The 13,452-nt window shown below is 41.0% G+C and overlaps 1 protein-coding gene across 4 annotated transcripts in view; it reads right to left on the bottom strand.

Moving 5' to 3' along the window:
• TGFBR3 (transforming growth factor beta receptor 3) overlaps nt 1-13,452 on the bottom strand; it is a 215,004-nt gene that overhangs the window by 75,184 nt on the left and 126,368 nt on the right. For all 4 annotated transcript variants that reach the window (XR_004234299.1, XM_031969337.1, XM_031969335.1 and 1 more), the window contains exon 4: nt 5,628-5,765. Coding sequence is in view for 3 of the 4 variants with exons in the window: in XM_031969337.1 (XP_031825197.1) it covers nt 5,628-5,765 (138 nt within the window). In the remaining variant the exon portion in view is untranslated. The remainder of the gene's footprint in view (nt 1-5,627; nt 5,766-13,452) is intronic.

The following is a 13,452-nucleotide window of genomic DNA, read 5'->3' as shown; positions in this document are numbered from 1 at the left end:
GTCTGTAAAATAGGGAGTTGGGGTTCAGTGGTCTGTAAAGTCTTCTTCTACCTCTAAATCTCTGATCCTATAATTCTATGTTCTAACAGCTTTGATAAGCATATTCCACACTGAAGTCAAGAGCCCTGGGTTCAAAACTAAGACATTTATTAGCTAAGAAGTCACTTAACCTTTATAAACCTAAGTTTCCTGGTCTTTAAAATGGGGGTAAAGTAGCACTTATTTCACAGGATTCTGGGAAGGAACAAACACACTTTTATAAAGGGCTTAGCCAACCTTAAAAAAACATCCAAGGGCTGGCTATACCATTCGGTGTAGAACGTGTAAGGTGAGCCTGATAGCGGCTTTCCTGGGCACCCTCCTCCCACCTCCTAACTAGCTCTGCCAATGAGGAAAGAGCCCATCTAACTCAGAGCTGACAGTGATCCCAAACATCACGGGGATGGAGCCAAGCTGTATCCTGCGGCTTCCAGCCCCGGTCAGAAGCCGGAATCTTAGAGCTGAGACCTCAGCAGCCAAACGTCCTCACATTCCCGGCCAAGGGATTGTTGGACTTGGTCTTTTCAGAATGACCCCACTTTGATCTTTAAGAAAGGGGTGGGGGCTGGTTCCCTGATTGCCTCAGGTGAAGAAGTCCTCAACTCTCCACTCTATAAAGTGCTCTAAGTTGTCTCCTGTCTCTTTATTTTGTGGTGTGTGTGTGTGTGTGTGTGTGTGTTTCATATACAAAAAGTTCACCACAGGAAATTCTGCCCCAAACTCCTACCATCAATCTTCAAGCTGCTACTGCTTCCTAGGTAACCAGCATAACTGGATAAATGAATAGCACATGGCAGAAAGGAACAAAACTCCACTTCTCTCTGCCCTACATACTCCTTCTTCCCCATATTTTGGAAAAGCAAAAAGCATTTCCAAGATTTAGCAGCAGAGAAATACTGTAATTGTGTGTGTGTGTGTGTGTGTGTGTGTGTGTGTGTGTGACAGAGAGAGAAAAAGAGAGAGAGAGACAAACAGACAAAGAAATAGAAAAAGGAAAAAGAGAAGAAACAGAGGAAGCAAGGAGAGACAGGAGAAAGAAAAGGAGGAAGAGGAGGAGAAGAAAAAGAATATGGAGGAGGACGAGGAGGAGAAGAAGAGAAAGAGGAGGAGGAAGAAGAGTGGAAGAAAGGAGGAAGATGAAGAAGAAGAAGAGTGGAAGAGAGGAAGAGGAAGAGGAGGAGGAGGAAGAGAAGGAGGAGAAAAAGGAAGAGGAAAAGAAGAAGGGGATGGAGGAAGAGAGGGAGGAGGAGGAGGAAAAGAGGAGGAGGCAGTTTCTCTTTTTGAAAGTCTCTTGGAAGAGGCTGGCCAGTCACTCGTTGAGTTTGCTGCAGGGGAGATTCCTGTTTGGTGGGATGGACAAAAATTCTCTCCTCCATCCGCAACTCAGCAAGACATCTCAGAGTTTCAAGGGGGTGAGGAAGGGAATGGTAAAGACAAACAACCAAGTTCCCTGTCCTCTTTCTCTCTGCACTGAGTAGGGCTATACATCACAGGTCAGGAGCTGAGAGGACCTCAGAGGCTTTCTGACCTAAGCCCCTCCATCTTATATTTGAATATCGGAAGAATCAATAAAACTGTGCCCAAAGTTACATTGAACGATGTGCTCATCAAAGGGAAGACCAGCACTCTGAAGAGCATGTCCCTGGTTCTAGACATGGCAGAAATCCTGGAGTCTCACCGTTACAAAAAAGCATTTTTTGCCATTTCAATTTTGATCCTGATTTCTGAAAGATGAAAGGGAAGATATGGGAAGGAGAGATGACGAGGCCTTAGTTGGATATGCATACATATTTATACAATTATCTTGCTTATTTTGGTTTTTTTTTAAGCTAATACACCCTAATATCAGGAGAACCTGAGTTGAAAACTGGTCTCAGACACTTAGTAGCAGTGTGATCCTGAATAAGTCACTTCATTCTTTGCCTCAGTTTCCTCTTCTGTAAAATGGCCAATGGCCAAATGTACAATCTTAGAGAAAGAAGTGACCAGATACCTCAAGTTCTTTGCCAAGAATACCCCCAGTTTTGGAGTTACTACTAAATGACTAAACAACACTCTGATAAAAGGTGTGAACTACAGCTCTATCGAAAATCTGCGAGGTTTTTTCATTAAACAAATATTAAATCAGAGAAATTAAATTCTCCTGACAGCACCATTTAGTTCAATAAATGCTTCAAGAAGGACATGATGGGGAGAAACTCTGAATCTGGGGATCCAGAATCCAATTGTGTCCCTTATATAACCTGGTAAAGCCACTGGCTCTGGGGCCCTTCCTGTTCTACTTTTGTGATCCCACTTCAAGTGACTTCACCGTTTCAGAGCCGAGAGGATTGAACTCTGAATTACTGGATTCCAGTTCTAGATCTAAAACTCTGAGACAAGGGGAACAGCCACAAAAGAGGCAATGATAAAGATGGAGGGGGAGGTCCAGGCTAACTTGCACCTTGGAAAGAATTCCTGTGATAAAGAGAGCCATCTACACCCAGAGGGATGACTGTGGGAACTGAGTAGGGGTCACAACAAAGCATCTTCACTCTTTTTGTTGTTTGCTTGCATTTTGTTTTCTTTCTCATTTTTTCCTTTCTGATCTGATTTTTCTTGTGCAGCGTGATAAATGTATAAACATATATATGTATATTGGATTTAACATATATTTTTTACATGTTTACCATATACGAGAAGGGGTGGGGGAAAGGAGGGGAAATTTGGAACACAAGGTTTTGCAAGGATCAGTGTTGAAAAATTATCCATGCATATGTTTTGAACATAAAAAAAAATAGTAAAAAATAAATTAAAAAAAAAAAAAAAGAATTACCCCTAGGAGTCATCCAGTCCCTGCTTGAGAACCTCACTACCTTTCAAGGCAGATTCTTCATCTTAATAGCTGGGGTAGTTGGGAAATTCTTCTGTGTTGACCCTAAATCTGTGTCTCTGCAACTTCTACCCACTGTTCATAAAACTGGTACAATTTTGCCTAGTGAAACAGTGATTAAATTGGTTTTGTTTGGCTTCAAAGCCATGAAATAGGAGTTATAGGTAGAAGCTGCATTTCTGTTCAGTCATTTCAGTTATATCTGATTGTATTCCCATTTGGAGTTTTCTTGGCAAGAATACTGGAATGGTTGGCCATTTCCTTGTCCGGATCATTTTACAGATGTGGAAACTGAGGCAAACAGGGCTGAGTAACTTGCCCAGGGTCACACAGCTAATAAGAGTCTGAGTCTGGAGTTGAGCTCTCAGAGATGAGGCAAGTCCATACTCAGCACTCTATCCACCGCGCCCCCCCAAATTCTAAAAAGGCCAATTTAAGCTCAATATCAGGAATGATGTTTGAGCCATGAGAACTGTCCCAAAGTGGACAGTGGGAGGTGGTGGACTCTCCCTCCAAGCAGAGTCCTCCCTCACAGGGTGGGGAGATTTTCTTGGACAGAAATTAGATGACCAATGATGTCCGTTCCAATTCTGAAATTCTATTAATTACACGATCCGTGCTTTTATTATGGCTCCCTTAGACATGGGCATACAAGAATTTGGGCACCAAGGAGCTGTTTATAATTAAGAATATAAATGTATTTTTCCAACAGAACTACAAAGTTAGGACAAAATGAGCTCCTCAGAAATCTAGCTGACATCAGACGTTCTTGAGCCAACATGCTTTTAATGGAAATAAAGGTCAACCCAACAGATCCAGGCTCCAACTTTATCATCTTGCAACATACATTTTCCCTGGGCCATGATGATGGGGAGTCTTGCCTAAATTGTGCAAAGTAAGGTGTGTGTGTGTGTGTGTGTGTGTGTGTGTGTTACCATGGACATCACAACCACATGGAGTGACTATATATCAGTAGGTAAGAATATCAATCCTAATTATTAAATAATTACTGGCCCCTTTGCAGTTTTACACGGAAGGAACCGAACAAGGAATTAAATTAAAGCTCTTTCTTAATTATTAAGTCTTCGAGATTGTTCATCTATGCATGGAAGGTAGTCATACTATGAATTAGTTTCAACCTCTCACTGCCAATTTTCCTGGAGGTCCCAAAGGTAGAAACACTCAGCTCTTCGGCTTTTACTTGTCCCAAATGCCTTGTGTTCCTTCCCACTTAGGAGGAGCCAAAATTCGAAAGCAAAGGGCTCACGGTTGAAGTTCTAACAGCTAATGATACGAGCTTGTATCTCCACAAAGAGAGACTGGGAGCTATCATGGTAAAGTGGCCATCATGTTCATCATCAGACATGATATCATACCCTAAAAATCCCATCTAAACAACGCGTCTAATTCATGACAACCGGCAAACTGGGAGATGCTGGCAATGAAGAGGCCATGATTTACAAACAGTAGGTAATGTTTGGATCTCACCATAGACGCAGTGTTCCTACAACACAGAAATTACTTCATTGGGGAGCTGCCCATAGCAGAGGCTGGAGGACTCCTCCTATCAGAAATAGGGCCCAGCTTATAGACAAAATAAGATAGTCTCATGCATGTTTATTTTGTGGTCCTAGACCACACATCAAGGGCCTATTTACAATGTTTATAATGCTCTTGATGCCACGAGGACAGGCCTCAGGCTGAAAGCAAAGCTTAGGCCACACAAGTGTTTCTGATGGCTCGGCCTGCTGGGTTCATTAGCCATCAGACTTCACCAAAACTTCCATAGGGGTACAAGCTTCCTGACACCTTACAAGAACATACACCCAAAATGTGACTTTCTACTAATATCTTTTTGAGGAAATAGGAGTGGGGGTGCAACTGCTGCATAAAACAAGCTTATAAACTCTCAATTACAGAAGATGTAAATGCAGAAGAAACTTCAGAGATTGTATAATTCATTCACTTTACAGGTGAGGAAACTGAAGGATTTCATTAGTAGGGGACTTTTTGGCTCCACCAAAGTATCTTTTCTGCCTAAAACAATGGTGTCTAAATCGAATAGAAACTGATCCCCATGCTCCTGCATACTGAGATTTTTTTTATTATTATTATTATTAGAAAACTACAATTTAACATTATCTATCTTGAATTATTAGAGAAGAAAATGGCAAATCAATAATTCTGCCAAGAAAACCTCAAATGGAGTCACAGAATTGGAAACAATTTATGGACCACCAAATGCCGTGCTATATTTTTGTCCATATTTATATAAATATAATATATATGTTATTAAACATTTCCCAATTATATTTTAATCTAGTTCTGGCATCTGGTGGGCTGTGAATTTGACATCAATATGCTAAGTTTATGTGACCTGCCCAGGGCCATGCAGTATATGTCAGAACTAGAACTCAAACTCAGATCCTCCTGCTTCCAAGTCTAGCTGTCTACCTAGTGCACTACACAGCCTAGATCACAGAAATGCAGATTTAGGACAGAAAAGGGAGCTTCAAAGTGATCTGATTCACCCCCATCACTTTATAATGAGAAAGCAGAAATCCAGAGCTTTTAAACAACTTGCCAGAGGATACACAGATTGTAAGTGGAGAAAGTAGGACCTGAATGGGCCCTCAGTGCTCACTCCACCAAGGTAGTAAGGAATCCCACTTCTTCACTCAATCATTAATTTCAGAGGGTAATAAGAAGCACTTACAAAGAAAAATCTGGGGACGCCAGGAGCAAGCCTCTCGATCTTTAACTTCCAGACCAAAGGCTGAGGGGAATTGAGCAGGAACACAAAAGACTTCTGATGAATGTGTACTGATGAGATGGGTTTCAGGTGCAGAGTGATCTAGAAAAGAGCAAAAAAAAAAGAAGACACGTTAGAAGTGAGGTATTTTATTAAAACTCCCTCAGGATGGCGTCTGGACCCCGATTCCTTCCAGCACCGAGGACTGTTCCCATATTTTAGGGCAGATTCTGCAGGCTGATTGACTCATCCAAATCAGGGAGTGAGCCTGACCCCAAGCCCCGTATCCAAGTAGAACACAGACAAGGAACAAATACAGAACTGGGCCAAGGCAAAGAAAAGCTGTCTTCCCTGAACTGCCTTAGCCTGAGGTCAAGTAACTAAGCTGAAAATCTGAGAACAGAAGGAGGCAGTGTGGAAGATAACTGGCCCTCGGGACCTCTAGAGAAAACCTTCCTTTTCTTCCTCTCAGGTAAGCTTCTGCCCCTTCAAAAAGAAGTAACAGCTTGCCAAAGAAAACTAAGAAAAGACAGGAAAGCCAAAAAAAAAAAAAAAAAAAATCGGCCTTGTCTTGCATCTCCCCAATTGTTAGTTTCAAGGGGTTTTCCCAAAAAATAAAGCCCAAAGGACAGAGGAACAAAAAAGTAAATTGTGCCAGGCCTTTGAGAAAAACAGGAAAGAAACACAGATGAGCCTGGGCAGGAAATCTAAGTCCTGTTTTCATAAATGCCAAAGAACAATCATTCCCAGCCTCAGAAAACAGCCATTAGGCAACAGTGAACAATGATATACTCTCTCTACCTGGGGCAGACACCCTTCAGATACCACCTTCCAGAGTACATTTTCACCCTCACCTAATGTATATTAATGCATATACACATATGCATGTACACATAGAAATATATACACACATATATATGTATATATACACATACCCATATTGCATAGACACATATATGTGTATATTAATGTTTATATATATGGATAAATTTGTTATTTTTTAAATTTTGAATTCTTTCACTTTTATGAAAAGTACATTAGGCCCTAGGCACTTAATAGAAGACCCTAATGAGTTCCTAATTGGTTCCTAATCAGTCTGACTGTGGCCCTGTTCTGCTCCCCACAGCTGCTAAAGTAAAATACAGGCCATTTTGGCAGAGCCTTTGCTCACAATGGAAAGCTCTCTCCTTATCTTCTAAGGCCCTCTCTCCTCCATCACAGCTCAGTTCAGGAGCCACCTTGGGTGGCAGCCTATCCTGAAACTCCAGTCACATCCCCTTATCTCTGCACTTGTTCTGCTGAATTAATCTTGGAAGCCAATGGTTTAGAGGGATGATCGAGAAGACACTGAATCCTGACAGGCAGGGATTTTGAGAGCAATGGTAAATGAGCAGAGAGATACTTCTACTGGAAGAAACCCAATTATAAATGAAAACAGTGAGGGAGCACATTTGTCTCAAACCCTTGACCAGAGTTATTAATTATTCTAATAATAATATTATATGTTAGATCTAATAATAATTTTCATTTTTCAGTTTCCTCTATCATATCCGATTCTTAGTGACTACAGGATCCTTTAGGGGCTTTTTGGGCAGAGACTCTGGGGACGGTTTTCCATAGCCCTCTTTCAACTCATTTTACAGATGAAGAAACTGAGGCAAATGGGGTTAAGTGACTTGCCCAGCATCACACAGCTTATATACATCTGAGGTCAGATTTAAATTGAGGTCTTTCTGACACTATCCATTGTACCACCTTGCTGTTCAATGATATAATAATATGAATAGCATTCTAATAATAATAATAAAACTCTAATTCTAATTTCAAACCTGAGTCAGGGTCCTGAAAGTCAGATTGATGAGATTTAATATGGCAAATGTCTTTATATCAATTTTCTGTATAGCAAGGTACGTTCCCACATATAATCACATTAAAATATTTTTCTAATGACCTTCTCCAGCAGGCTCATCATAACTTAGGCATCTGGGTGGTACAGCAGATTGAGTGAGGAACTTGGAGGTAGGAAGATACTAGCAAGTCACTTAATCTGTCAAATCTCAGTTTCCAATCTGTGAAATGGGGACAATAATAGCAACTATCTCTCAGGATTATTGTGAGAATAAAATCCTATCTTTAAAGCACTTTATAACACCCTATAAATGCTAGCCATTGTTATTATCATCAGAGAAGCTGTTATTGGAGACAGTGCAGCCTGCTTCACTCGGACCAGTTGCTGTTAAAGACTGACCCTGAGAAAATGTGATAAATGCCAGAAAAACACACTGTAGAAAACTATTTTGAAATATTTCCCTTTGGTCCCTGAGGAAATCCATCCACTTAGCTTTGGAACTCCCACCACGATGCTGAGAGATGTTGATTTTCTAGGGACTTCGATCTTACCTCTTGGCCCCGGGCCATGGACCAGAGAGCACATCCAGCCAACCACCCAGGCCATCTTGACTTCTGCTACCCTGACCGGTCAGGGTACCCTTAGCCACCCAGACCATTCCCCTCCCTTCCACCTCTTCTCCTGGGCACAGTCATCAAGGCACTCCTGCCAGTGCTGCAGGAAAGGTCCACTCGCCACCTCTGCGATTCCCCCCACCAAGTGTCATCTCCCACCCAATGGGGTGGTCTCTGAATTTGTCCATGTACCCTCAGTGCCTGAATACATATTAAAAACGCAACAGCTTTTTTCATCCGCTCATTTATTTGCACATTGGACTCTGGAAATGTATCAGTTGGTTTTGATAATTGGAGAGCCAGCCCTGGGAGCAGGAAAGCCTGTGTTCGAGTCCACACTGACGTCTCCTAGCTCCAGGTCTGTGGGCAAACTGGACAAGCCAAAGGTCACAGTGCTCTAAGGAAATTCTAAGAATTTAAATTGGAGAAAAAGTGCTGATCTTCACTGGGAAAGGGCCTCTCCTCACAAGGAAGTGCATCCTACCCACAAAATCACAAATCCAGACTCTAATCCTATCAGTCCGGAATACAGCAGCTATCTTACTAAATGCTTACTGGCTGATTGATTCCACATTCCCCTATTCTCTTTTTTATTTTTTTTTAATACAATGGATAGTCCAATGGATAGAAAGAAGGTCACATAAAAACAAATTTAAATAAAAATGGGAGGGAGAAGTAAGTTAATAACATTTTTACAAGTTCAAATCGGTTAAAGTGAAAAGAAAATATATACGAGTGAGAAATTCAAGGCATCCTCCAGATGGCTCAAAGACTTTGAAACATGGCACATATGATCAAGGAAAGGTTACTAAGGGTCACAACTATCACTGCTTTCCTGGAAAAGACTTCCTTATTCAATATGTGGCCGTGTCTGGCCAAGAAGACTCATCTTGGCACATTCAGCACAGGCAAAGTCCCAAGAACCATTTAGCAAAGAAAAATTCATACTATGGTTTGGAAATTAAAGAGGAAAAACATCCAATGTATTTTTTAAGTCATGTTAGTTCACGGGCAGTTAGATGGATAGAGCAGCTGCTCAGAAGTCAGGAAGACCTGAGTTCACCTGTTAGCTGTGTGACTCTGGATAAGTCATTTAACTCTAATTGCCTCACTAAAAAAAGCAAAAAAAAAAAAAAAAGCCATTTTAGTTCTCCAGAATTACCTTATACACTTTTTATACTTTATCTGTGTATATGCTGAATCACTTTTCCCCATCACCTGTAGAATGGAAGCTCTTTGAAGGCAAGCGAACTAATTCATTTTTATTCCAGTGTCCTCAGTACCGAACACATAAAGTCCAGACAATGAATTTAAGGATATTTCTAGGTATGAAAATATTTGAAGGTATTCTTAGATATGAAAATTTCCTAGGATATAGAAACTCCATTGATGTAGATAAAGAACTCCTCTGTAGCTCAGACACTTAAAAAATTGGGTAGGGTCCAGTCAGTATGTGTTAGAGGGTAGACTTGAACTCAGGTTCAACTGACTCCAAAGTTGGCCTTCTATCTGTAAACACTGTGGTGTTTCTCATTTTGCACATAGTAGGTGTTTAACAATTTTAATTGCCTTCTATATACAAAGAACTGAAAAATTTTTGTTTGGTTTTTCAGTTGTGTCTAACTCTTTCTGGGTTCTTGGCAGAGATACTGGAATGGTTTATCACTTTCTTCTCCGGCTCATTTTACAGATGAGGAAACTGAGGAAACAGGGTTAAGTGAATTACATAAATCCTTCTACCTCCACATCTAGTATTTTATCCACTGCATCAGGAATTGAGATTACAAAAGCAAAAAGAAAACAGCTCTCATTCTCAGGTAGCCCAAGGGAGACAAAATGTACACATAGAGAGATGTAGAAAAGATCATTATTTTTAATGGGGCAAAGGTAAGGGAAAATATGTACAGTGATGGTGAATTAGATAGGGAAAAGACACTAGCAACTGAAGAGATAGAGAAAAGACCCAGTGTTTAATGCAGTCCCTGGCACATAGTAGGTGCTTTTTATAGAAAGTCACTCAGTTTATCCAACAAGCATTTTTCTGAGCTTTGAAGGAAATATGGATTCTAAAAGGCAGAAGTAAGAAGGATCATTCCAGGACTAGGGGATGCCCCATGGAAATGCCCAAGGATAGAAGACCTACCTAGAAAAACCTAGTGCCTTTGTGAAAGGAGTAAGGAACATGTCTAGTAAGGTAGGTTAAGGCCAGAAGACTCTCAATGTCAAACACAGGACTGTCCAGGAGGGGGTGAGTATGGAATTGGGGAGAATGGTTTAAAAAGGCAAGATCTGAAGCAGAGAGAACAATTAGGGCTTGTTAAAGCAGTCAAGGTGAAAGGTGATGAGAGCTTAATAAATGTTTGTCCAATTGGACTGGAACAAGGTGTAGAATGGCTGATTTGGCCGACAGGGGCATCCAGTGGAGCATGCTTAGAGTTGCCGGAACCGGTTCCTGTGGACCAAACGTTGGAAATCGCTTCCAGAAATGGATGACTCAACACTGAAGAGTCTGGAAGCCAAGAATTGATGACTCAGAGAATGTTTAGGAGAACCCCCCCAGACTTACTCTTCCTTTCTGGATGGGAATCCTCAGAACTATTAAAGCTGCCTCCTGAGGGACTGGGGGGTGGTGAATATTTGTTCTGAACAATCCAGTCTCCATGCAACCAGACATGTGGGGCATCCAAAGCACATGTTCTGCCGAGACGAATCTGGTTTTGGGGGGTTGCCCTTTGTATGTTTGTTTTTCATCAATTCCAGACAGAGAAGTAACTACCCTCAGATGGACCTATCCAGGGCCAGTTCATGTAGGTTCAGGAGTACTCTAAGACTCCTCTGCTCAAACCTAGATGATCTCAGTAAAGGGACCCCCAGCAACTACTCTCATATTCTTGAAACTGATGGCAATAAACAAATGGATGGACCCAAGCCTGACCATGTGACCAGCAAAAGTGTACCTGGGTTTTCTGGACAGTGCAGAGCTGAGACGAATAGCTGTCCTGACAATAAATAGCTTTATGATGTGATGAGGTTGGAGTTTAGTCTTTCCGGATTATAATACAAATTATAAATTATTTGAATGATTCTTATTTTGAATTTGTTGTCAAATGTATGGTATGTCCTATCTTTAGCATCCCATTTGTGTATGGGAACAAATGACCTACCTGCCCCTTACTTGTTTCACTGAGTAACTTTCTACTCCCCTCCTTTTTTGGAGAAACCCTGTATGAGCACAAACCTAAGCTAGACATAAAATATTCTCCATGGTGTAATGAATTAAAATATGGCCACACACAGCTTAGCCTCCTCTCAGTAGACTGGGTCAACAATACCCCCTAGACTAAAACTGGTCCAAACCGCGCTCCTGAGTAGAAAATGGGGAGTGAGCAGAGGAAGTGACTTCTGAAGGCCCCGTAGTGGCTCCTCAATGTTCTATCCCCTTTAGACAATCCTCTCTCTCAGTCATTCCCCTAGCAGTAAATCTGGCACAAGGGATGGCAGATAATAAACATGAAGAACAAATCAAAGTGAGGAATAGAAATGAGAGTATGGCCTTCTGATCATCTGAATAATTAATTCCCTTAAATCAACTCAAGAAACATAAACTGACGGCTTACTCTATGTGTGTAAAGTACTCTCTCCTATAGTCAATAATGTTTCCTATTATAATATATACTCCTTGAAGGTGGGGACAGTTTGTTTACTTGCATTTGTATCCCTAGAGCTTAATGGAATGCCCAAAACTAAGTGAGCACTTAATAAGCGCTCCATCTATCTATCCATCTATGTCTCTGTGTCCATCTAATTATCTAATTATCCATCCATCCATCTACCTATCTATGCATCCATCCATCTATCATTAAGATCATATCCCCCTTCTCTAGCTACCCACACCTCATGCACAATGTGTTGTCTCCCCCATTAGAATGTAATCTCAAACACACAGCTTAATCCAGAGTAAATTCCCCCCCCCACCTCAGGCACCTGGGGTTAAGTGACTTGCCCAGGGTCACACAGTTAGGGTATATTAAGTGTCTGAGGCCAGATTTGAACTCAGGTTCTCCTGACTTCAGGGCTGGTGCTCACGTAAGCCTTTTTTTCCAAAACTATTAAGTTCTCATTTCTAATCTGGAAATTCATGCAAATTTCACAAAATGACTTCCCCTGGTCTCTCCTTCCCCAACCTGAGAGCTGATTCTTATAAAAACAAGCAAGGGGAACACCTGAATTGATGGGAGTCCTAAATAAAGTTAAACTTGATTTACTCTAATTAATTAATCCCTGAAGATGCAATCATTTCTTTCTGAAATGGCTGGTATTTGTTGAATGTTTGATCTGTCTAAAGTAGAGAAAAATCCAGGGAAATTTGGTCTAGACAAACAAACTCAGTAAATATGTTTTCACTTTTTTCTTTGTAAACACAATGTCTGACACACAGTTAAATAGTTAAGGTAATTGGATGACAAAGTAGAACAGGGCTCCTAAACTTTTTCCACTTGTGACCCCTTTTCACCCAAAAAATTTTAACACGACCCTGGGTATAGAAGTATATTAAACATAAAGTGAATGTTTACTGATTAAAAAAATCATAATTTTGCAACCCCACAATTAATTACATGATCCCATATGGGGTTATGATCTCCAATTTAAGAAGACAGAGTGACAGATGTAGAATCAGCTGGACCCGATTCAAATCCCATTTCAGACAATAACACTATGCCCTCATTAAGCTCCTTATGTCTCTAGTTCTCATTTTCTTCAACTGCAAAATGTGGATAATAAAATTTCAAGTCATAACCTTGCCATTCATTGCATGACCTTGCACAATCTATTTTATCCTTGCTAAATCTCAATTTTCTCTTTAAAATGAGAGGGTTAGAATAGATGATCCCTAAGGTGCCTTTGACCTCTGACAGTTTGCAATCCTATAAAGGGAAGGTTGAGACCAAGACTGAGGAGGCAAATAGGGAGGCTAGTAGAGAGAAGGCAACATTGGAATGGATGAAATGGGCTACAGAGAAATGGGCTGCAGCCCCTACTCTCAAGGAATTCAAGTTCTAACTAGGGAAGAGTAAACATATAGGAGGGTTCAGCTGGAGGGCAGCGACTCTAAATATTAACAAATATTGGGGAAATTCTGCACCTTCCATCTTTGGTTGACCTCCATGGATTCCCCAGGGAAGCCTGTCTAGGAAGTTCCTGGTTATTTAATTTGATTTTTATGAAACAGGACTGCTAGGCGCCTGCCTCTTTAGTCAGACTTGGCAATATCTTAATTATTGCTGACACCTAGTTACCTTCTCCAGGTTAGGAATGGGAAGGGGTG

This window comes from Sarcophilus harrisii, chromosome 4 (genome assembly GCF_902635505.1).
Source record: "Sarcophilus harrisii chromosome 4, mSarHar1.11, whole genome shotgun sequence".
NCBI classification, from domain to species: Eukaryota; Metazoa; Chordata; class Mammalia; order Dasyuromorphia; family Dasyuridae; genus Sarcophilus; species Sarcophilus harrisii.
This window is presented reverse-complemented; position numbering and strand designations above follow the sequence as displayed.